The following is an 18,739-nucleotide window of genomic DNA, read 5'->3' on the forward strand; positions in this document are numbered from 1 at the left end:
TTGTGCTCTGACTTCCTTCCAAAGAATACTCCTATGAAAGGGTTTCTAAGACAAGCCCTCAGCCAACCCTATCTTTAAAACAAAACAAAACAAAAACCTAAGTCATTTTATTTTTTAAAAGATTTTATTTATTTATTCTTGAAAGACAGAGAAAGAGGTAGAGACATAGGCAGAGGGAGAAGCAGGCTCCCTGCAGGGAGCCTGACGTGGGACTCAATCCTAGGATCCTAGGATCATGCCCTGAGCCGAAGGCACATGCTCAACCTCTGAGCCACCCAGGCATCCCTCTGCTGTCCCTATCTTGCATAGTAATAGAAACCCCAACTTGTGCCTGAGCTCGTGGCTGCCCACAAAATATAGGGTGCCCAGTTAAATCTAAATTTTGGATAAATGAATAATTTTTAGTATAAATATGTCCTTAATACTGCATAGAACATACTTATACTAACGAGTACTTACACTAGAAGTATTTGTGCTTTTTATACTTTTCATATGGGTCCTAGATCTGTATTTGCTAAATCTGACAACCCAAGCCCAGACTGTGGTACATCCCCACCTCCCCCACAGCCAAGGATGGCAATGTGACTGAAGCCAACCAATGGAACTCAGCACCGTCTGGGCAGGGCCCTGACAGGAGACACCTGCGGGTCAGCACTTAACTTTTTTCTGCAGTCCCAAGACAGGAGAATTCTGATCCCTGCCACTGAGTACCCCATTCATTTCCAGAATTGAGGGCTGACCTAAGCTTTACATGGCTTCAGCCCCTCCGTCTCTCTCTGACCTGCTTTAGAGTTCACAGGCTAATCACTGCCAGACATCTAGCTCAACCTCCCACCACCACCAAGGTAGGACTCTGGTTTGCTCACTGTTTCCAGACATACCGACTGGCAGGTATGTGCCAGGCACTTCTAGGCAGAAAAACACTGAGGAAAAAACAGGTTCCGGGTTAGAAGGCCAGTGGGGGTGGGAGCCAGGGCAGGGCAGATCCTGTGGAGCTCAGAGGCCTGGAGGAAGGGTCTCAGTAAAGATAAAGCTGGGCTATCCGCCCCCTCTGGCAGCAGACCAGAAATGTCCACCTCTACCCACCAGAGGCCAGGCAGCAGCACAGGAGCACCATGTTGCACCAGGCAGCCACAAGTAGGGAACTGCAACCCCAGAAAAGCCAAGTGTCCCAGAGCTGTCACTTCCAGTCACGGCCCTACCATGCTCCTGGATGTTCCAAAGCATTGCTCTGGTAATACAAAACATCTACGGAATGAATGGAGGGAGGGAGGAGGGTCACCTGTTTCTCCTGGAGAGCTTCTGCCTGGTGCTGTGCCACAAACATGTGATGAGAGTGGGCCTGTTAGCCGAAGGCACAACACTTGTACGCAGGCCCAGAGTCCTACTCCATGGTGCCCAAGGGCTGGGTGGAGGCTGTGGGGACTGTGCTAGCCCTCTGTTCCCAGAGGAGCCTTCCCCCCTGGCTCTCCTGGCAGCCACCTCAGGCTAGGCTATGTGGAGATCCACTGGCTGGGCCTCTAAGGAACTCACATAACAGTCATCTCCAACGCAGTGCAGAAGAGCCTGGGGGGAGGGGGGCTCAGCACTGGGACAGCTGTTCCAGGGGATGAGGCCAGCTTCTACACTCCCCTGGCCTCAAAGCAAGAGCAAGTGTCCGAAGGCAGACTTGCAGCAACCACATAGTGCCTGTGGGTAAAGGTCTACATGTTTGGCTAGACCTGTCAACCTGCTCAGCACTGGTACCAGTGTGGAGCGGGTATCAAGAGGGCCTCGGCCCACATGGAACAGCTGGGAAGCCAAAGCCCACAGAAAGGTCCAAGCAAGGACTCCTAGGGGCGACGCAGGTGGGCCCTGGTGGCCAGAACAGGGAGACAAGACACAGTGTGCTGGGCCAGGTATTTATTGATGAAGAACAGTGGTGTCTGAGGGTCCTCAGCGCCCGGAAGGCCAGCAGGCACACAGGGCCCGGCGCTCGGCCTGCAGCAGGAGAGTCTCCGTCTGCAAAGCAACAGGGGGCAGTGAGGGCAGGAGGGTAGCACCACTGCTCCCACCCACCAGCTCCTACCAGCCAGCTCCCACCTACCAGCTCCTACCCACCAGCTCCCAGCCACTGCTCTCACCCACCAGCTCCCAAAGACACTCCATCTCCTGGCTTCCCCCACAGGCAGTACCCTCTCCACCTGCTCCTGAGACCTTAGAGCTCCCCAAACACACTGATGGTAGGACACTCTGCTACCCTGTGGACCTCTTCCTCATCCCACGCTTCTCTTCCACTAGCCTCTCTGCAGTTTCTTCCAGCACAGCTGTCCTGTCTGGGACCCTGCATGCACTGATGCTAGGCCTGGACAACTTTTCAGTGACCTTCCCTTAACACATATGCCCCCTCTCTGGGCCCCCACCAATGCCATCCCCAAGATGGGTGGGGAGCTGATCCTCCCAGGAGCCCAGCTCCAGACTCAATGAGATTCAGACCCTGGAGACCTCCCCAGGGCTCTGGGGAGCTGGCCAGAAAATGGGGCCAGGCAATTCTCCCCCTTTCCCAAAAGGAGTACATATCTCTGTCCTAAGTGAAGACTACTTTGGCTGAGGCACAGGGGGACGTGGGAGAGTGTGGGAGGGGGCCCAGTGTTCCTCCCAGATTTGGGGGTGACCTCTGCAACCAGGCACCCTGTGTGCCCACCCACTCCTCCCAGGGTGAGGGGGGGTGCAGAGCCTCCCAGACTGCCCTGCCCGAGCTGCCAGTTCTTGCCCATGCCTCCCCCCATACCCCTTTCTGACCCAGAGAAAATGACCCCCTCTTTTCCTGCCATGGGGCCTCACTGCCCCATGTGGAGGGATGCTGAATTGAAACTGGAGGTTCTTCCTCAGTTCTGGGCAAGACTCACAGGGGAAAAAAGCCCAACGAGGTCTTGGGGAAGAGGGGCCTCCTCCCTCATGGGGCTGGAAGCTGGGTATTTCAGGCGGACTGCTCAGGGGTGAGACCTGCGCCCAGAACAGCCCTCAGAGGCCAGCATCTGGAGCCAGAGGCGGGCAGAAGGGTTTGTGGCGCAGGTCCTTGCCCCCCTTCCACCCTGCGCAGCCCCTCCCGGCCGGGTGGGGGGGCTCACCCTGGAGTCCAGGCTGTAGGCTGTCTTCCGTAGGTCCTGCAGGGCGCGCTGCATGAACTCGAACGCGTGGCAGTCCACGCACGGGCGGCCTACGGAGGCGAGCGTCAGGGTGCAGGGCAGGCGGCCCCGGCGCAATCCCACCCGAGCTCCTCCCACCCAAGGGGCGGCCCGGCCGGTGGGTGCCGGGAACAATGGGCAGGCGCGGAGCTCTCGCACCCGGGCGCTGTCGGGCCCGCGCGGACCCTCCGCGACGCACGTACTCTGCGCGGGGACGGCGCTCCCGGCGGCGGGCTCGGCACGGGCCTGGACACCCAGCAAGGCCACGCTCAGCAGCAGCAGCAGCCACGGCGGCAGCGACCTCGGGAGCCTGCAGGGAGGCGGGGGGGCCATGGCCGAGCGCAGGAGCCGGGGCGCCCTGCACGAGCCGCGGGGATCAGCGGCTTCACAGACCCCCCACCCCGCCCCCAACTCCCCCCCCGCCCACGAACCCGTCCCGCCGCGGCCGGAAACCCCTCGCAGCCCGCCCTCACCGCGCCCCCGGGGCCGTGAACCCGTCCCATCCTGCGCTCACTCCCGGGACCAGAGAAACCCCGTCCTCATCCCGGTTCACGGACCCCCACGCCCCATCCTCGCTCCACCCGCCCGGCCCGCGAACCCCTCCCACCCCGTTCTCGTCGCGGTTCACGGACCCCCCGCCCCGCCCTCACCCCGGTTCATGGCCCCCCTCACCCCCCTCGCCGCCCTGGGCCCACGAATCCCCCGCCCCGCCTTCACCCCGGTTCATGGGCCCCGGTACCCCACCCCATCCCGGGCCCGCGAACCCCTCCCGCCCCGCCCTCACCGGGGTTCACAGACTCCTTACCCCGCCCTCACCCCAGTCCAGGGACCCTCGCGCCCCTGCACCCCGAGCCCTCCACCCGCCCTCCAGGCCCGCGAACGCCCCACCCCGCCCTCACCGCGGTTCAGGGACCCCGCGACAGCAGCGCCCGCGACTCCGGAGGACGTGCTGCGTCGGGCGCGCACCGCGCATGCGCTCCGGCCGGACCGCGCCCGGGTCCCCCCTCCGCCGTCGTTGTCATGGGAACCCCGGGACTGCTCGAACCACCAGTTTAAAGGGACCAAGGAAGCTCCGAGACTCCCAAGTGCTCGGCCCTTGGGGAAGGTTTTGCCTGCAGCCACCCTGCAGCCAGGTTCACTGGCGTTGGAGTCCGGAGGGCTGCCAGGAGGAGGCAGCGTCTGGGCGGAACCTCCAGAGCCACTGTGGGCCGGAGCGGAGCTGAAAAAGCGGGAAATCTGCTGCTGGAGTCCGGCGGTGCGGAGTCTGGGGGTTTCCCTGGGGCCCATCTTGAGGGAGGGGCTCTGTGCACGCCAGGGCCTGGGGAGGCTCCTCGCCGGCCGGTAGGATCCCGTCGGGTCGGATTGCCCCGGGGAGGTCAGCCCTAGGAGCGAACCAGGCGTGGGGAGGAGGGAGTCCAGCCTCTCTGGTCCTCACTCCCCGGCGCCTTCGCCTCTGACCCGTCCACCTCTCGGTGCGTGGACACCGGGCGCCTTTCCGGCCCCGCCTCTCCCAGCCCTGGGGCCCTCCCGCCTTGCGATGCTGTGTGACCGCGGAGGGGCCGCTGGGCCTCTCTGTGCCCTCCCTGGTGAATCTGCGGATTGTTGGAAGAGCCCCGCTTGGTCCCCCAGGCACCCGAGGCGCGCGGGCCTCAGTTCCCGCGGGGCCCACGTGTGCGGGGTGGGCCCGGCCCCTCTGGAAATGATAGGCCCCCCTTGGCGGCTCCTGGGTCCCTACAAGGCCCTAGGAGGAGGCGCCCCAGGCCCACGTCCCCCCGCGTGAGAGCCGGAGACCCCAGAGGCCACTGTGTGCGGGGCAGCGCCTAGGCGTCCTCCGCCCGCTCCGCCCAGCCCCGGCCAGACGCCGGCCCCCAGGCTCCGGGAAGGGGGCGGTGCGCCCGACCTCGGGCTCCGGGGGTCTGCGGCGCCGGGCCTACGGGCCGCGATCCCGGACGTGCGCATTTCCGCGCCTTTCCACGCCCTGAGCCCAGAAGGCAGCGACCCACGCGCCCAAGACGCCTCTCGGTCTCCCGCTCCCGCACAGGCACACGGTCGCGTCCACGTGCGGAGGGGGACCTAGCCCTGCCCAGAAGCAGGGCGCCGGCTAGACCTCAGGCAGGGGTGCTGGGGATCCGCGCCCTTCCCGTGGCGCTGCCGGCACGTCCAGCGCCTGCTGCTCGGTGGGCAAGGCCTGGGGTGCGCGGCGTCCCCGGTCCGGACCGCGCCCGGCTCCAGCCCCTCCAGCACCGCGGAGCCGGCATCGCCCACTTGCTCCCGCTTCCCCGGCCCCCGAAGATCTTCTTCTTCGGGGTCATTTCAGCCCACGGCCCAGCCTGACCATCCAGCCGACGCACCGTCGACCTCCAGCCCCCACCGCGCGCCTCTGCGGGGGGCGGGGGGGAGGTGCCTCCGCCCCGGGCCGCGGGATGTCGGGGCGGGACCTGGGGAGGACCTCTGAGCGGCGGGTGGTCTTGAGTGCTGGCGCCGCGGGAGCTTGCTGTCTCTCCACCCCCAGCGCTGATGTCCCCCCACCCCGCCCCAGGGCACCGGCTCTTCTTTCCAGACCCGAGAACTGGCTGTGATTTCTTTTTCTTTCCCTGAACGCTGGACCCTGAGATCAGACCTGAGCTGGGATCAGGGGTCAGAGGCTGCAGGACCGAAGCCGCCCAGGCGCCCCGTGATTTTTGTTTGGTGTCCTGAGTCGCTAGCCCTCCACCGGCCCCGCTTCATCTCTCCTTTCTCTCTTAGCCCATTCGTGTCCCGCTGGCGACCTCGGCTGCTCTGACAATCTAGGGACAGTCCTCGGTACCCCCCACCTTTGCCTGCACCCCTCGGGTGCTGCCGGGCAGTCCTTTGCGCCCTACTTATTCGTGTCCCCTGCCGAGGGACCCGTCCCTGTTTGGGTGTCCAGGGCTGGCGGCGCTTCGGGGGCACGTCCAGCCACTTGGAGAGTTGGCTTCTTGGTGTCTCAGCAAATCCAAGGCTGATCTGGTCTCTCCTCCTCCGGCAGCCGGCGCCTGCGCCCTCCACAGCCCTGCCCGTGTCGGGTAAGGGCCTCTGTCCCCGCCGATGCTCAGAGCAGATCGGCAGCGGTCCCTCCAGAAACCCCGTCTGCTCCGCCCTCGGAGCCGCCAGACGCCGCGTCCCGATCCTGCCGCGGCCCCTGCCTGGACTCCTGACCAGGCTCGCAGCCTGCGCCGCCCGCCCCCTTGCGGCCGGCCTCCTAAGACAGCCAGGACGACTTGCTCCCACCTTCTTTTTAAAATTGCCGTCACACACACACAACGTGAAGGATACCATTTTGACCATTTAAAGTGCCCAGTTCAGTGGCAGTATGTTCACAGTGTTGTGGACAGCCCCACCCTCCACCCCCAGAACTCTCTCATCTTCCCAAACTGCCCCCAAGAAACATGAGCTCCCCACCCCCACATGGCCCCACCTGCGACACCCACTGCCACTGTCCCTCTCTGTGGTCTGACCTGTCCGTCGGCCTCAGAGAAGTGGGATCACACGATGTCGTCAATGGGTGGCTGGCTCACTTCACCGCACAGTGTGGGTGGGTTCATCCAGGTGGTGGCAGGTAGCAGAGTCCCCTTCCCATTTAAGGCTGAGTAACACTCCACTGGATGGATGGGCCATGATTTCCTCATCCATTTATCTGTAGGTGGGCACTGCAGTCACTCTTGTAAATAATGCTGCTGCTGCGACCAAAGGAGCTTTTAAATCATCATCAGACACTGCCTACTGTCTGCTCAAAGCCCTCCCAAGTATCACCTTCCCCAGGGACAGTCCAAGCCCAAGCGCCTCTGTGGCTGAGAAGTTGTGAACCTGGAGTGCAGACATCTTTTCACATAGGTGCTTTTATTTTCCTCAGATAAATGCCCAGTAGTGCAATGGCTGCATCGTGCGGTAATTCCATTTTTAAGTTTTGGGGGAATCCTCTGTGCTGTTTCCACAGCGGCTGTACCAATTTGCATTCCCACCAGCAGTGCACGAGAGTCTCCTTTTCTGCATGTCCTTGCCAACCCCTGTTGTTCCTTGATGAGGGCCATCCTAACGGGGTGAGGACACTCCTCACTGTGGTGCCGACTCTTATAAGGACACTAATCTTATCAGATTAGGGCCCCTCTTCTATGACTTTGTCTAACCTGAGTTTTTTCCATAGAGGGCCCCCTGTTCCAAATGCAGCCACACTGGGGGGTTAGCGCTCCTAATATAGATTTGGGAGACAAAAACATTCAGTCCATAACACCCCCATCCTCCTCCGACGGCTTTGCCCTGTCCCACATTCTTTATTCTCCTTACAATTCTCACCTTCTGACTCCCTATATACCTTATTAGATATGGTGATTGTTCATTGTATCCAGAGCTCTTGCTGGGGGGAACTTTGCTCAGGGAGATTTGGCAATATCTGGAGACATTTTGGGTTGCCATGGTGCAGGGTGGAGGTCATGGGCACTGCTAGACAGTCTGCGATGCTCTGGGGAGCCCTCATAAACAATGACTCGGCCTGTGTTGCTGAAGGTGCTGCAGTGAGTAGGCCTGGTCTGTATCTTCTCACTGCGATGCCAGGTCCTGGAGGGCAGGAGGCTGTGTCTCTTTTGCTCCGTGGTGTGTCTGTAGCATCCAGAAGCACAGGGACGCCTTCAGAAGATGCACAGGATGCATAAGGACATGAGGGCCAGGGGCCCAGGGATGGGGCAGGAAGAGAGAAGTGCCAGCCATATGCCCAAGCCCAAGGAGGAGCTGCTTTCATCAGGGCCTGGACAAAGGGGCAGGTGGTGAGGAGACCACTGCAGTCAGTGGGAGATTGGGGGCAGATGGTGGAAGACACAGTGCCTGCTGGCCATGTAGAGCTGCCTCGAGAGGTGAAGGAGGGAAGGGGTGCAGGGAGAACCTTTGGGGGGAGATTCGTGTCAGAAATCATGCGTTAAAGACATTGGCTCTCCAGGCCTGGCTTCAGAGCCTCTGTTGGGCCGGAGATTGAATGTGGGAGTTGTCAACATAAGTATGACCTTGACAATGATACAGGAAGCTCTGGAAATTAATCTTTTTTTTTTAAGTAATCTCTTATGTCCAGTGTAGAACTTGAACTCATGACCCTGACATCAGGAGTCACATGCTCTACCGATTGAGCCAGCCAGGCACCCCTGAGAATTAATCCTTTGAATGTCCTCCACCCTGACACCCAGAGCCCTCAACCCCTCCATACCCTCTCAGGCCACCATCATGTTGTGACCAGGGGTGGGTCTGGGCACATCTAGACACTGTTCTTAGGAACCTCCAGGAGGCTGGAGCAGCTGCTTTGTGCTTGCCTTGGGCTCTGCCTGGGATCATGTCCCAGGGACCTTCTCCTTCCAGAGCAGATGCACCCTCAGGCCCACCATCCCCAGTTGTCAGTAGTCAGCATGCCCTCACCGCCCCCCCTCCCCCACCCATGCATTCACCTTCCCAGAAGGGAGGACCAAATGAGGGAGGTAGAGCCATGGGAGTCATGGATGCACACAGGATATGAAAGAACAGTAAGAGACAAAAGTGGCATCAAGTTTGGCCTGGGAGAGACTGGGAGGTGTGAGCCCCAAGTGCAGAGGATCAGAGTTTGGTGTTGGTTGAGTCAGATTAACTCAGCTGAGGCTTTAGTACGTGGGCAGGGCTGGGAGGATAGAAGTGGGAGCCAGGGGGATCCCTGGGTGGCTCAGCGGTTTAGCGCCAGCCTTAGACCCAGGACATGATCCTGGAGTCCCAGGATCGAGTCCCGCGTCAGGCCCCCTGCATGGAGCCTGCTTCTCCCTCTGCCTGTGCCTATGCCTGTGTCTCTGCCTCTCCCTCTCTGTGTTTCTCATGAATAAATAAATAAAATCTTCAAAAAAAAAAAAAAAGTGGGAGCCAGGGCTTTGTGCTTGACCCTCCCCTCCCAGGCCAGAGAGTGAGCTGTCCTCATATGGAGGGGGAAAGGAAGAGAAGACCCACCCCTTAGAGACTGCGACACAAGTGCTTGCTCCAGGGTGGAATTGCAGCCAACGTTTATACCAATTAATGTGCTAAGAAAATGCAAGCAATAGCAATGAAATTATTTTTTTCTTTCCAGATTTTATTTAAACTCAAGTTCATTAACATATAGTGTAGTATTAGTTTCAACAGTAGAGTTCAGTGAGTCAGCATATGCATACAACACCCAGTGTTCATCACATTACATGTCCTACTTAATGCCTGTCTCCCAGTTACCCCATCCCCCATCCCCCTCCCCTCCAGTGACCCAAAGTTTGTTCCCTAGAGTTAAGAGACTCTTACGGTTTGCAGCAGTGAAATTATTTTAAAATGGTTTTGAAATTATTTTAAAATACTTCTGCTCATCATGGCAACTGGTAGAAGTAGATTCGAATAATCCCTGTGGAAGACATCTTCATCGTAGGCCTTGGAAAACCTAACCAATAATTTTTCAAGGGCAGTGAGTAGTACCCAGCTAAAGCAAGTGCACAAGGGAGCAAAGCACCATGTGTGGAAAAAAGAAATTGACCACAAATGATCAGACACAGTTTTTAAAGTAGCTATAACTTAATTTAAAAAAAGAAAAAACTTTGACTCTATTAGGAAATAGGGAACAGAATTTGAAAAAGGTGACAGAATTTGGAAAAGAACCAAATGGGAATCCTAGAGTATAAAAGTGCAATCCCAAAAACCCAGTTAGCAGGCTTTGCTGCTTATTGAACATAGCTGAAAAGAGTATTAATGGATTGAAAGATAGATTAATAAAATGCCCAGAATTAAGAATGTAACAGATTGGATGATTCTGGGAAGATGGCACAGGAGGAAATGCCAGAACTCTATCTCCCCACCTGGACAACAGTTGCAGGGGCAGACTCTGTGTAACATACGGTAAATTATGGTTAATTTAGATCAATCTCAACTCTTAGCACAGTAGCAGCTACTCAACCCCCAGCCCCAGCCTCACAGCACACAGCTGTGCAGTTTCTGGAGCAGCTGGCACATAGTGTGCAGGGGCCAGGGTGGGCAAAAAGGACCCTGTCCGCCAAATATCAGGGATCTGTGCTTTAATGACTGCTTTTGATCACACAGGTGCAGACACAGGTGGGCAGCCATAGTTGCTGCCCCTCCCATCTAACTGAAGTGCCATGCAGGGGATTCAATGGCTGGAGCCCTGTTTTGCCCCACTCACTTTTTCCTCCTTTTGGGAGTCGGATATTAAAGATAAGAACTATAAGAGATCCCTGGATGGCTCAGTAGTTTAGTGCCTGCCTCTGGCCCAGGGTGTGGTCCTAGAGTCCCAGGATCAAGTCCTACATTAGGCTCCCTGCATGAAGCCTGTCTCTCTCTCTCTCTCTGCCTCTCTCTCTCTCTCTGTGTGTGTCTCTCATGAATAAATAAATAAAATCTTTTAAAAAAATAAATAAAGGTAAGAACTATAAAAAAACAACTGCATATAAGGGGAAAATTAGTAAGTGACCATGAATGTCCAGGGAAGGGCTCAGAAAAGACCTGAGAAGATCCTAAGTTATACCTCCGGCTGATCCTCAGCCCAGAGAGAGCCTACAGCAATTTAAAAAACAACAACAACAACAAAAAAACTAATAAAAACAATAACACAAAATTGCAAATGCTCAGGAAGGGAGAATATCTGGTTTTCAGAGCTACCACATTATTAGATTCAAATGTCTAGTGTTCAACAAAAAATCACAAAGCACACAAAGAAAGCATCCTATTCAAAGGGATAAACATACACACACACACAACCCTAAAAAACTTCAACAGAAACTATCCCTGAAAAAGACCTAATGGCAGACTTACCAGACAGAAATATTAAAACAAATATCTTAAAGATGCTCAAAGAGGGGCATCTGGCTCAGTCGGAAGAGCATGTGACTCCTGAGCTGGAGGTGGTGGATTCAAACCCCACTTTGGGTACAGATATTATTTAATAAAATCTTTAAAGAAAGACAAAGAACTGAAGGAGGATGTAGAGAAAGTCAAGAAAGCTATATGTGAACAAAATGAAATATCAATAAAGAGAAAATCCATAAAAGGAACTAAAGAGAAATTCTGGAGTTGAGTACAGTGAAATGAAAAACTGGAGATTCAACAGCAGATCTGAGCAGGCAGAAGAAAGAATCCATGAACTTGAAGAGAGAACAAAAGAATTTTTGAATCTGAGGAACAGACAGAAAGAGAATTGCAAAGTGAACAGAGCTCAGGGGACCCGTGGGACACCATCAAGCAGACTAGCAGACACATTGTAGAGTCCAGAGGGGGAGAGAGAGAGAGAAAGGAACAGAGAGAATATTTGGAGAAATAATGGCTGAAAACTTCTCAAATTTGATGAAACATATAAATACAAATATCCAAGAAGTTCAGTGAACTCCAAGTAATCTGAATTCAAAGAGATCAACACCAATACATAATTTAATCAAAATTTTTTGACATTTGTTCTCAGTATTTTATTTATTTTTAAATTTTTATTTAAATTTAATTAACAGGGATCCCTGGGTGGCTCAGTGGTTTAGTGCCTGCCTTTGGCCCAGGGCGTGATCCTGGAGTCCCAGGATCGTGTCCCACATCGGGCTCCCGGCATGGAGCCTGCTTCTCCCTCCTCCTGTGTCTCTGCCTCTCTCTCTCTCTCTCTCTGTCTCTCTCTGTCTCTCTCTGTGTGTGTGTCTATCATAAATAAATGAATAAATCTTTTTTAAAAATAAATTTAATTAACATATAATGTATTATTAGTTTAGAGGTAGAGGTCAGTGATTCATCAGTTGCATAAACCAGTGCTCATATGCCCTCCTTCATGCCCATCACCCAGTTACCCCATCCCCCTACACCCCTTCCCTCCAGGGACCCTCAGTTTGTTTGCTGTGATTAAGAGTCTCATGGTTTGTCTCCCTCTCTGATTTCATCGTGTCTGATTTTTTTTCCTCTCTTCCCTTGTAATCCTCTGTTTTGTTTCTTAAATTCCACAAATGAGTGAGATCATATAATTGTCTTTTTCTGACTGACTTATTTCACTAAGCATAATAATATCCTTTAGTTCTTTCCACATTGTTTCAAATGGCAAGATTTCTATTTTTTGATGGCTGAGTAGTATTCCATTGTCTATATATACCACATATTCTTTAGCCATTCACCTGTTGATGGACATCGGCTCTTTCCATAGTTTGGCCATTGTAGATGTTGCTGCTGTAATCTTGGGGTACAGGTGCCCTTTTGGATCACTACATTTTTATCTTTGGGATAAATACATAATAATTTGAGCACCTGGGTGGCTCAGTGGTTGAACATCTGCCTTTGGCTCAGGTCGTGATCCTGCAGTTCCAGGATGGAGTCCCACAACAGGCTCCCCTTGGGGAGCCCGCTTCTCCCTCTGCCTGTTTCTGCATTCTTCTGTGTGTCTCTCAGGAATAAATAAATAAAATATTTTTTTAACAGACCTATACTTGGTAAGGAAACTGAATCAGTATCCAACATCTCCCCATAGAGGAGAACCCAGGACCAGATGGCTTCACAGGTGATTCTCCCAAACATTTAAGGAAGAATTAACACCAATCCTTCCCAAATTTTTCCAATAACTTGAAGGGGAGACAAACTTCCCAACTCATTCTGTGAGGACAGTGTCACCCTGATACCAAAGCCAGACGGAGATACTATCAGAAAAGAAAACTATAAACCAACATCTGTGATGAGCACGGATGCAGAAATCCTCAACAAAATACCAGGAAACAGGATTCAGCAGCATGTTACAAGGATTACCCTGGGTAGGGGATTGGGTGATTCCAGGGTGTGGGCAATACTCTAGTCCTTGATTCAGATGTTGGAGATACAGTGTATTTATTTTGTGCAAGTTCATCTGTGAATTTATGATTTGTGCATATTTATGTATGTATTCACTAAAAAGAGTTTACTTACATATTTTTTTAAATGAGGCAAAATAAAGACATATTCAGACAGAAGGTCTTCAGGAAGGAAATTCCAAAGGATGTGGTTCAGGCTGAGATAAAGAGATCCCAGATGGAAGGTCTGAGGGTAAGCAGGGAGCAAAGCAAGAGGAACATCTGGTAGGAAACATAAAGAAAATATGACTTTGTTAAACCACCACAAAAAGATAGAAATAAGATGGGGTACCTGGGTGGCTCAGTTGGTTAAGCATCTTCCTTTGGCTCAGGTCATGATCTTGGGGTCCTGGAATCAAGCCCTGATTGGGCTCCTGTTCAGCAGAGCATCTGCTTCTCCCCCTCCCTCTGCCCTTCTCCTTGCTTGCGCTTTCTCTCTCTGTGTCAAATAAATAAATAAAATATATTTTTTAAAAAAGATAGAAATAAGATACATGACAACATATACATCAGGAAAGGGTAAATGGAGTTAAACTGTTCTGGATAAAATACCCAAAAGACCTATATTTACAGAGGGCTGAAGGTATTAAATTTATTTTGTCACTTTTTTACAGGTTCATTCAGGCATGATTGACATACAATTTGATTAGTTCTGACATATGTAGACACCTATGATGTCATCACCACTATCAAGATCATGAGCATACTCATCACCCTCAGTGTTTCCTCACCTGGTGCCTCTCCACAAGAAAACCATCAACCGATCTGTTTTCTGCTGCTATAGATTAGTTTGCGTTAACTACAGTGTTATATAAGTGGAATCATATATTCTATTTTTTGCCTGTCTTGAGTTAATATAATTATATTGAGTTTTATCTACATTGTTGGGTGTATTGTATTCCTTTTTATTAGTGAGTAATGTTCCATTATATGGAAAAACGACAATTTTTAGGGATGCCTGGGTGGCTCAGTGGTTGAGCATCTGCCTTTGGCTCAGGGCGTGATCCCAGGGTCCTGGGATTGAGTCCCATGTTGGGCTTCCTGCATGGAGCCTGCTTCTCCCTCTGCCTGTGTCTCTGCCTCTCTCTCTCTCTCTCTCTCTGTGTGTGTGTGTGTGTGTGTGTCTGTCATGATTAAATTTTAAAAAAAAAAGATATTTTGTTTCTGCATTCACATGTTCATGGGCATTTCAGTAATTTCCAGTATTTGGCTATTACAAATAAAGCTCCTTGGAAAACTTACCTATAAGTCTTTATATAGACATGTGCTTTCATTTTGGTTCTTTTGAATCTCTACTTAACTTTTTTTTTTTAATTCCAGTATAGTTAACATGTAGTGTTATATTAGTTTCTGGTGTACCATATAGTGATTCAACAATTTTGCACATCTACTTAACATTTTTAACATTTCTTGTAGCTTTCTGAACATTCAGAATACAGTTATAACTTTTAATGTCTTTGTATACTGACTCTATTATTTGTGTCATTTCTGACTCAGTTCTGATTTTTTTTCCTGTCATTATAAGTTGTATTTACCTGCTTCTTTGAATTTATGACCAGATATTGTAAATTGTACGATGTTGGGTCATGGAGACTTTCTCTTCCTATATATACATTTGAGCTTGTTCTGGAAGGCAGTTCAGTTACTTGGATACCATTTGATAATGTAGGGTCTTCCTTTTAAGTTTTGTTAGGTGGTCTCAGAACAATCTTTAGGCCAATTTGACCTGCTTCTGAGGCAATAGTTTTCTAAAGATTCTCCTCAACACCCATGGCTGGTGGCAACATCCACTACTTCTGGCCCTATGTGAGCTCTGAGGATTGCTCATCCTTATCCATCACAATTGTTCTTTCCCTAGCTGTGGGTGGTGGCTGGGCATGCTTGTTCTGAGCAGCACTCAGCTGGGGACTTGCAGGAAGCAACCGCATAACCTCAGAGCTCTCCTCTCACTCAGCAGCCCTCTCTTCTCCGGTACTCTGCCCTAAAACTGCTGGTCACCTTGAGTACCCCAGATTCTAAACTCTGTCCCTTCAAATTAAAGTTGCTGCTTAGCTTTATGTGGGCGGCTCATCCCTTTCCCGAAGCCTAAGAAATTCCTCTAGTAGCAGCCTGGGCTCACTGTAGAGCTTTCCTTGTTGTTTCTCTCTTTCAAGGACCACTGTTTTGCACTACCTGTTTCCTAGTGCCTGCAAAGCTGTGTTAAACATTCTGTCCAGTTCTTTAGATGTTTGAAGTGGGAGACCATATAGCCATAAGTGGAAGTTAGGATCATTCGTTTTAGACTCTAAAAATCTAAGCAGACCCATTGTGTGTCTCCTAAAAAAAGCAGAGTGAATAACTTTAAAGCTAATGTGTGTGTTGATAAAATGAATGATAAGGAATAATCAGCCCAAAACAAGACTCAAAAGGGAAGGCCTGGGTGGTTCAGCGGTTGAGCGTCTGCCTTTGGCTCAGGGTGTGATCCCAGAGTCCCGGGATTGAGTCCCACATCAGGCTTCCTGCATGGAGCCTCCTTCTTCCCTCTGCCTATGTCTCTGCCTCTCTCTGTCTCTCAAGAATACATACATTTTAAAAATCTTTTTTTAAAAATTTAAGAAAAACCCAAGACTCAAAAGGAGAGAACAAACATATCAATGGGTTTTATTCAATGATAAAAGGACAAAATATTCCAGTTAACAAAGAATGCCACCCTGAATAAAAAAACAAACCCAACACAACTACATCATAAGGACACATAAAAACGCTGAAAATAAAAGGCTAGACAAAAGGCATATTGTGCGAATGTTGATTAAAAATAAGACTGGTATCACTATGTTGATATCAGATAAAATAGATCTCAAGGTAAGAACAATAGAGAACCAATGAATCTACTATGGTGGTAGGAGATTTCAACACCCCTGCTTGGAGGTGTGCAGATCCAGTAGGCAATGAATCAGGAAGGACATGGTTTAGACCATCATCAACCAGCTATCATGGACTATAGACCACTTCAGCCAACAACCACAGAACACATATCCTTCGCAAACTCACCTGGAACACTCACCAAGACAGACCACATTCAGGACCATAATGTTCTCCTTAACAAATTTTAAAGGATAGGAACCATACAACATCTGTTCTCAGACCACAGTGGAATTCAGTTAGAAATCATAGAAAGAAAACTGGAAAATCCCCAAATAGTTGGAGATTAAACAGTGCTCTTCTAAATAACACAAGTCAAGGAAGAAATGGCAAGAGAAATTTAAACATATTTTGAACTAAATGAAAATGAAACACAACTTATCAAATTAATAGGATGCAGTGAAAGCAGTGCTTAGGGGGAAATTTATGGCATTTAATGCATATATTAGAAAATATGAGGGGTACCTGGGTGTCTCAGTTGGTTAAATGTCTGCCTTCAGAGGCCGGGGAGGCTTTGGAGGGCGAGGAGGCTTCTGAGGAGGCAGAGGAGGAGGAGGATACCACAAGCCACAAGGAAAGAAGACGAAGTTTGAATAGTTTCTCCCATTCCTCTGTCTTTCCCTCTTCTGTTTGAAAGAAAAGGACTCTGGGGTTTTTACTCTGTTACCTGATCAATGACAGAGCCTTCTGAGGACATTCCAAGACAGTAAGCAGTCCTGTGGTCTACTTGGAAATTCATATAGATTCCCTTTCACTATTATTTATAAGGGAAGGGAGAAGAAATGTGTGGGAAATATCAGAAAGGGAGACAGAACATAAAGACTCCTAACTCTGGGAAACGAACTAGGGGTGGTGGAAGGGGAGGAGGGCGGGGGGTGGGGGTGAGTGGATGACGGACACTGAGACGGGATGAGCACTGGGTGTTATTCTGTATGTTGGTAAATTGAACACCAATAAAAAATTAATTTATTTAAAAAAAAGGAAATTCATATAGATAACATTTCAAGGGAGATACCCTGTTGGTTTTGACTGGATATTCATATAAACTTTTTAAAGAGATAAGTGATAGAGCTAATCCTTATCTGTAAGTTTTGAATTTATATTGTTTCTTCCCATGTACAAAACCATTTTTTTCCTACAAATAGTTTTTGGTTTTTTTGTGTTGTGGGGTGTAAAGGAAAGCAGAATGTTTTATTATGATTTTTGCTTCAGCAACTTTGGGACAAATTAAAAGTCTTAAACTCGGGATCCCTGGGTGGCGCAGCGGTTTAGCGCCTGCCTTCGGCCCAGGGCGCGATCCTGGAGACCCGGGATCGAATCCCACGTCGGGCTCCCGGTGCATGGAGCCTGCTTCTCCCTCTGCCTGTGTCTCTGCCTCTCTCTCTCACTGTGTGCCTATCATAAATAAATAATAAAAAAAAAATTAAAAAAAAAATAAAAAATAAAAGTCTTAAACTCTGCTTAAAAAAAAAAGTCTGCCTTCAGCTCAGGTCATGATCAGGGGGTTCTGGGCTTGAGCCCCAAGTGGGGCTCCCTGTCAGTAGAGTGTCTGCTTCTTCCTCTACCCTTCTCCCCTGCAAGCACTCACTCTCTCTCAAATAAATAAAAATCTAAAAAAAGAGAAAATAAGAAATATCTATAACCAATAATCCAAGGTTCCACCTTAGGAAACTAGAGAATGAAGAGCAAATTAAATCTAAAGTAAGTAAAAGAAAAGAAATAATAAAAAGAGCAGAAATGAGTGAAATTGAAAGGAGGAAATCAATAGAAAGAATCAAAGAAACCAAAAGCTGATTCTTTGAAAAGATCAATAGAATTGGTAAGTCTCTAGCCAGGTTAACTAAGAAAAATAGAATGACATATTGGACACTTGAACTAATATATGTCGATTATATCTCAATTTTTAAAAAAAGATAAAGAGGACACAAATTACTAATAACAGAAATAAGAGATGGGTTATCATTGCAGACCCCACAGACATTAAAAAAGTTAATACTGAAACAGTGTGAACAACCTTGCACCCACATTTTGTTTTCTAGAAGTTGACTAATGATTCCAAAATACATATGGAAATACAAAGGAATGTAAAACAGCCATAATAATTTTGGGAAAGAACAAAGTCGGAGAACAATAACTATCTGATTTCAAGACTAATCACAAAGCAGTAATCAGGATGGTGTGGTGTAGATGAATAAAGATAGATGAATTAATCAGGATGGTGTGGTTCATTTGAGAAATAGTCTTTTCAGCAAATGGTTTTGGGACAATTGGATAGGCACATTCAAAAACACAAACTTTCTTGGGCATTTGGCTTGTTCGGTCTGCAGAGTGTAGGACTCTTGATCTCAGGGTCCCAATTTCGAGCCCCATGTTGAGGATAGAGATTACTTAAAAACAACAACAAAACTTTGACCTTCTAATTCTGCAATCTAATGAGTGTAATGAGGCAGCTTGTTATGTTAATTTGGTCTTTTCAGGTTATTGATCAGTTTAAGCATCTCTTAGAGTGCTTCTCAAGTGTTTGGGTTTCTCGTCTATAAACTGCTGGTTCTTCTCCTTTCCCATTCATCTATGGGCTTTCCTGTCTTTTTCTCCTCATTTTATAGGCATTTTTTTTTTATCCTAAATGTTAATCCACTGGTGCTTTTTGATGTTGCAAATACCACCTCCTAGCGGTCTGTCTTCTTTGTTGAGCTGGTGGTTAAGTAGAATTTTTCCTGATGACCCAGAATTGGTTTCAAGAACATAAAATACACTGTACCACATATTCTGTAGAAAGCTACAAACAGGGTCAGATTTATTTGGACTATTTTAAGTTTTTGGCTTTTATGAATAAGG

The 18,739-nt window shown here is 49.9% G+C and overlaps 1 protein-coding gene across 1 annotated transcript; it reads right to left on the reverse strand.

Moving 5' to 3' along the window:
• Positions 1–1,887: 1,887 nt before the first annotated feature.
• C3H4orf48 (chromosome 3 C4orf48 homolog) lies at positions 1,888–4,181 on the reverse strand. The gene is made up of 4 exons (XM_025437348.3): positions 4,067–4,181; positions 3,371–3,525; positions 3,111–3,199; positions 1,888–2,001 (listed from the first exon to the last, which is right to left on the reverse strand). The coding sequence occupies exons 1-4, from the start codon at positions 4,138–4,140 to the stop codon at positions 1,936–1,938; spliced, it is 384 nt and encodes a 127-aa protein (XP_025293133.1). The 5' UTR covers positions 4,141–4,181; the 3' UTR covers positions 1,888–1,935.
• Between the last annotated feature and the right edge of the window lie 14,558 nt (positions 4,182–18,739).

Source organism: Canis lupus, chromosome 3 (genome assembly GCF_003254725.2).
Source record: "Canis lupus dingo isolate Sandy chromosome 3, ASM325472v2, whole genome shotgun sequence".
Taxonomy (NCBI): Eukaryota; Metazoa; Chordata; class Mammalia; order Carnivora; family Canidae; genus Canis; species Canis lupus.

Excerpts from the sequence above, each read along its gene's own strand:
- C3H4orf48 (XM_025437348.3), bottom strand. The coding sequence starts at position 4,140 with ATGCGCGGTGCGCGCCCGACGCAGCACGTCCTCCGGAGTCGCGGGCGC. Across the intron at positions 3,526-4,066 it reads CGCGGGGTCCCTGAACCGCG|GGCGCCCCGGCTCCTGCGCT; the intron begins GTGAGGGCGGGG and ends CGGCTCGTGCAG. Across the intron at positions 2,002-3,110 it reads CCTACAGCCTGGACTCCAGG|ACGGAGACTCTCCTGCTGCA; the intron begins GTGAGCCCCCCC and ends GTTGCTTTGCAG.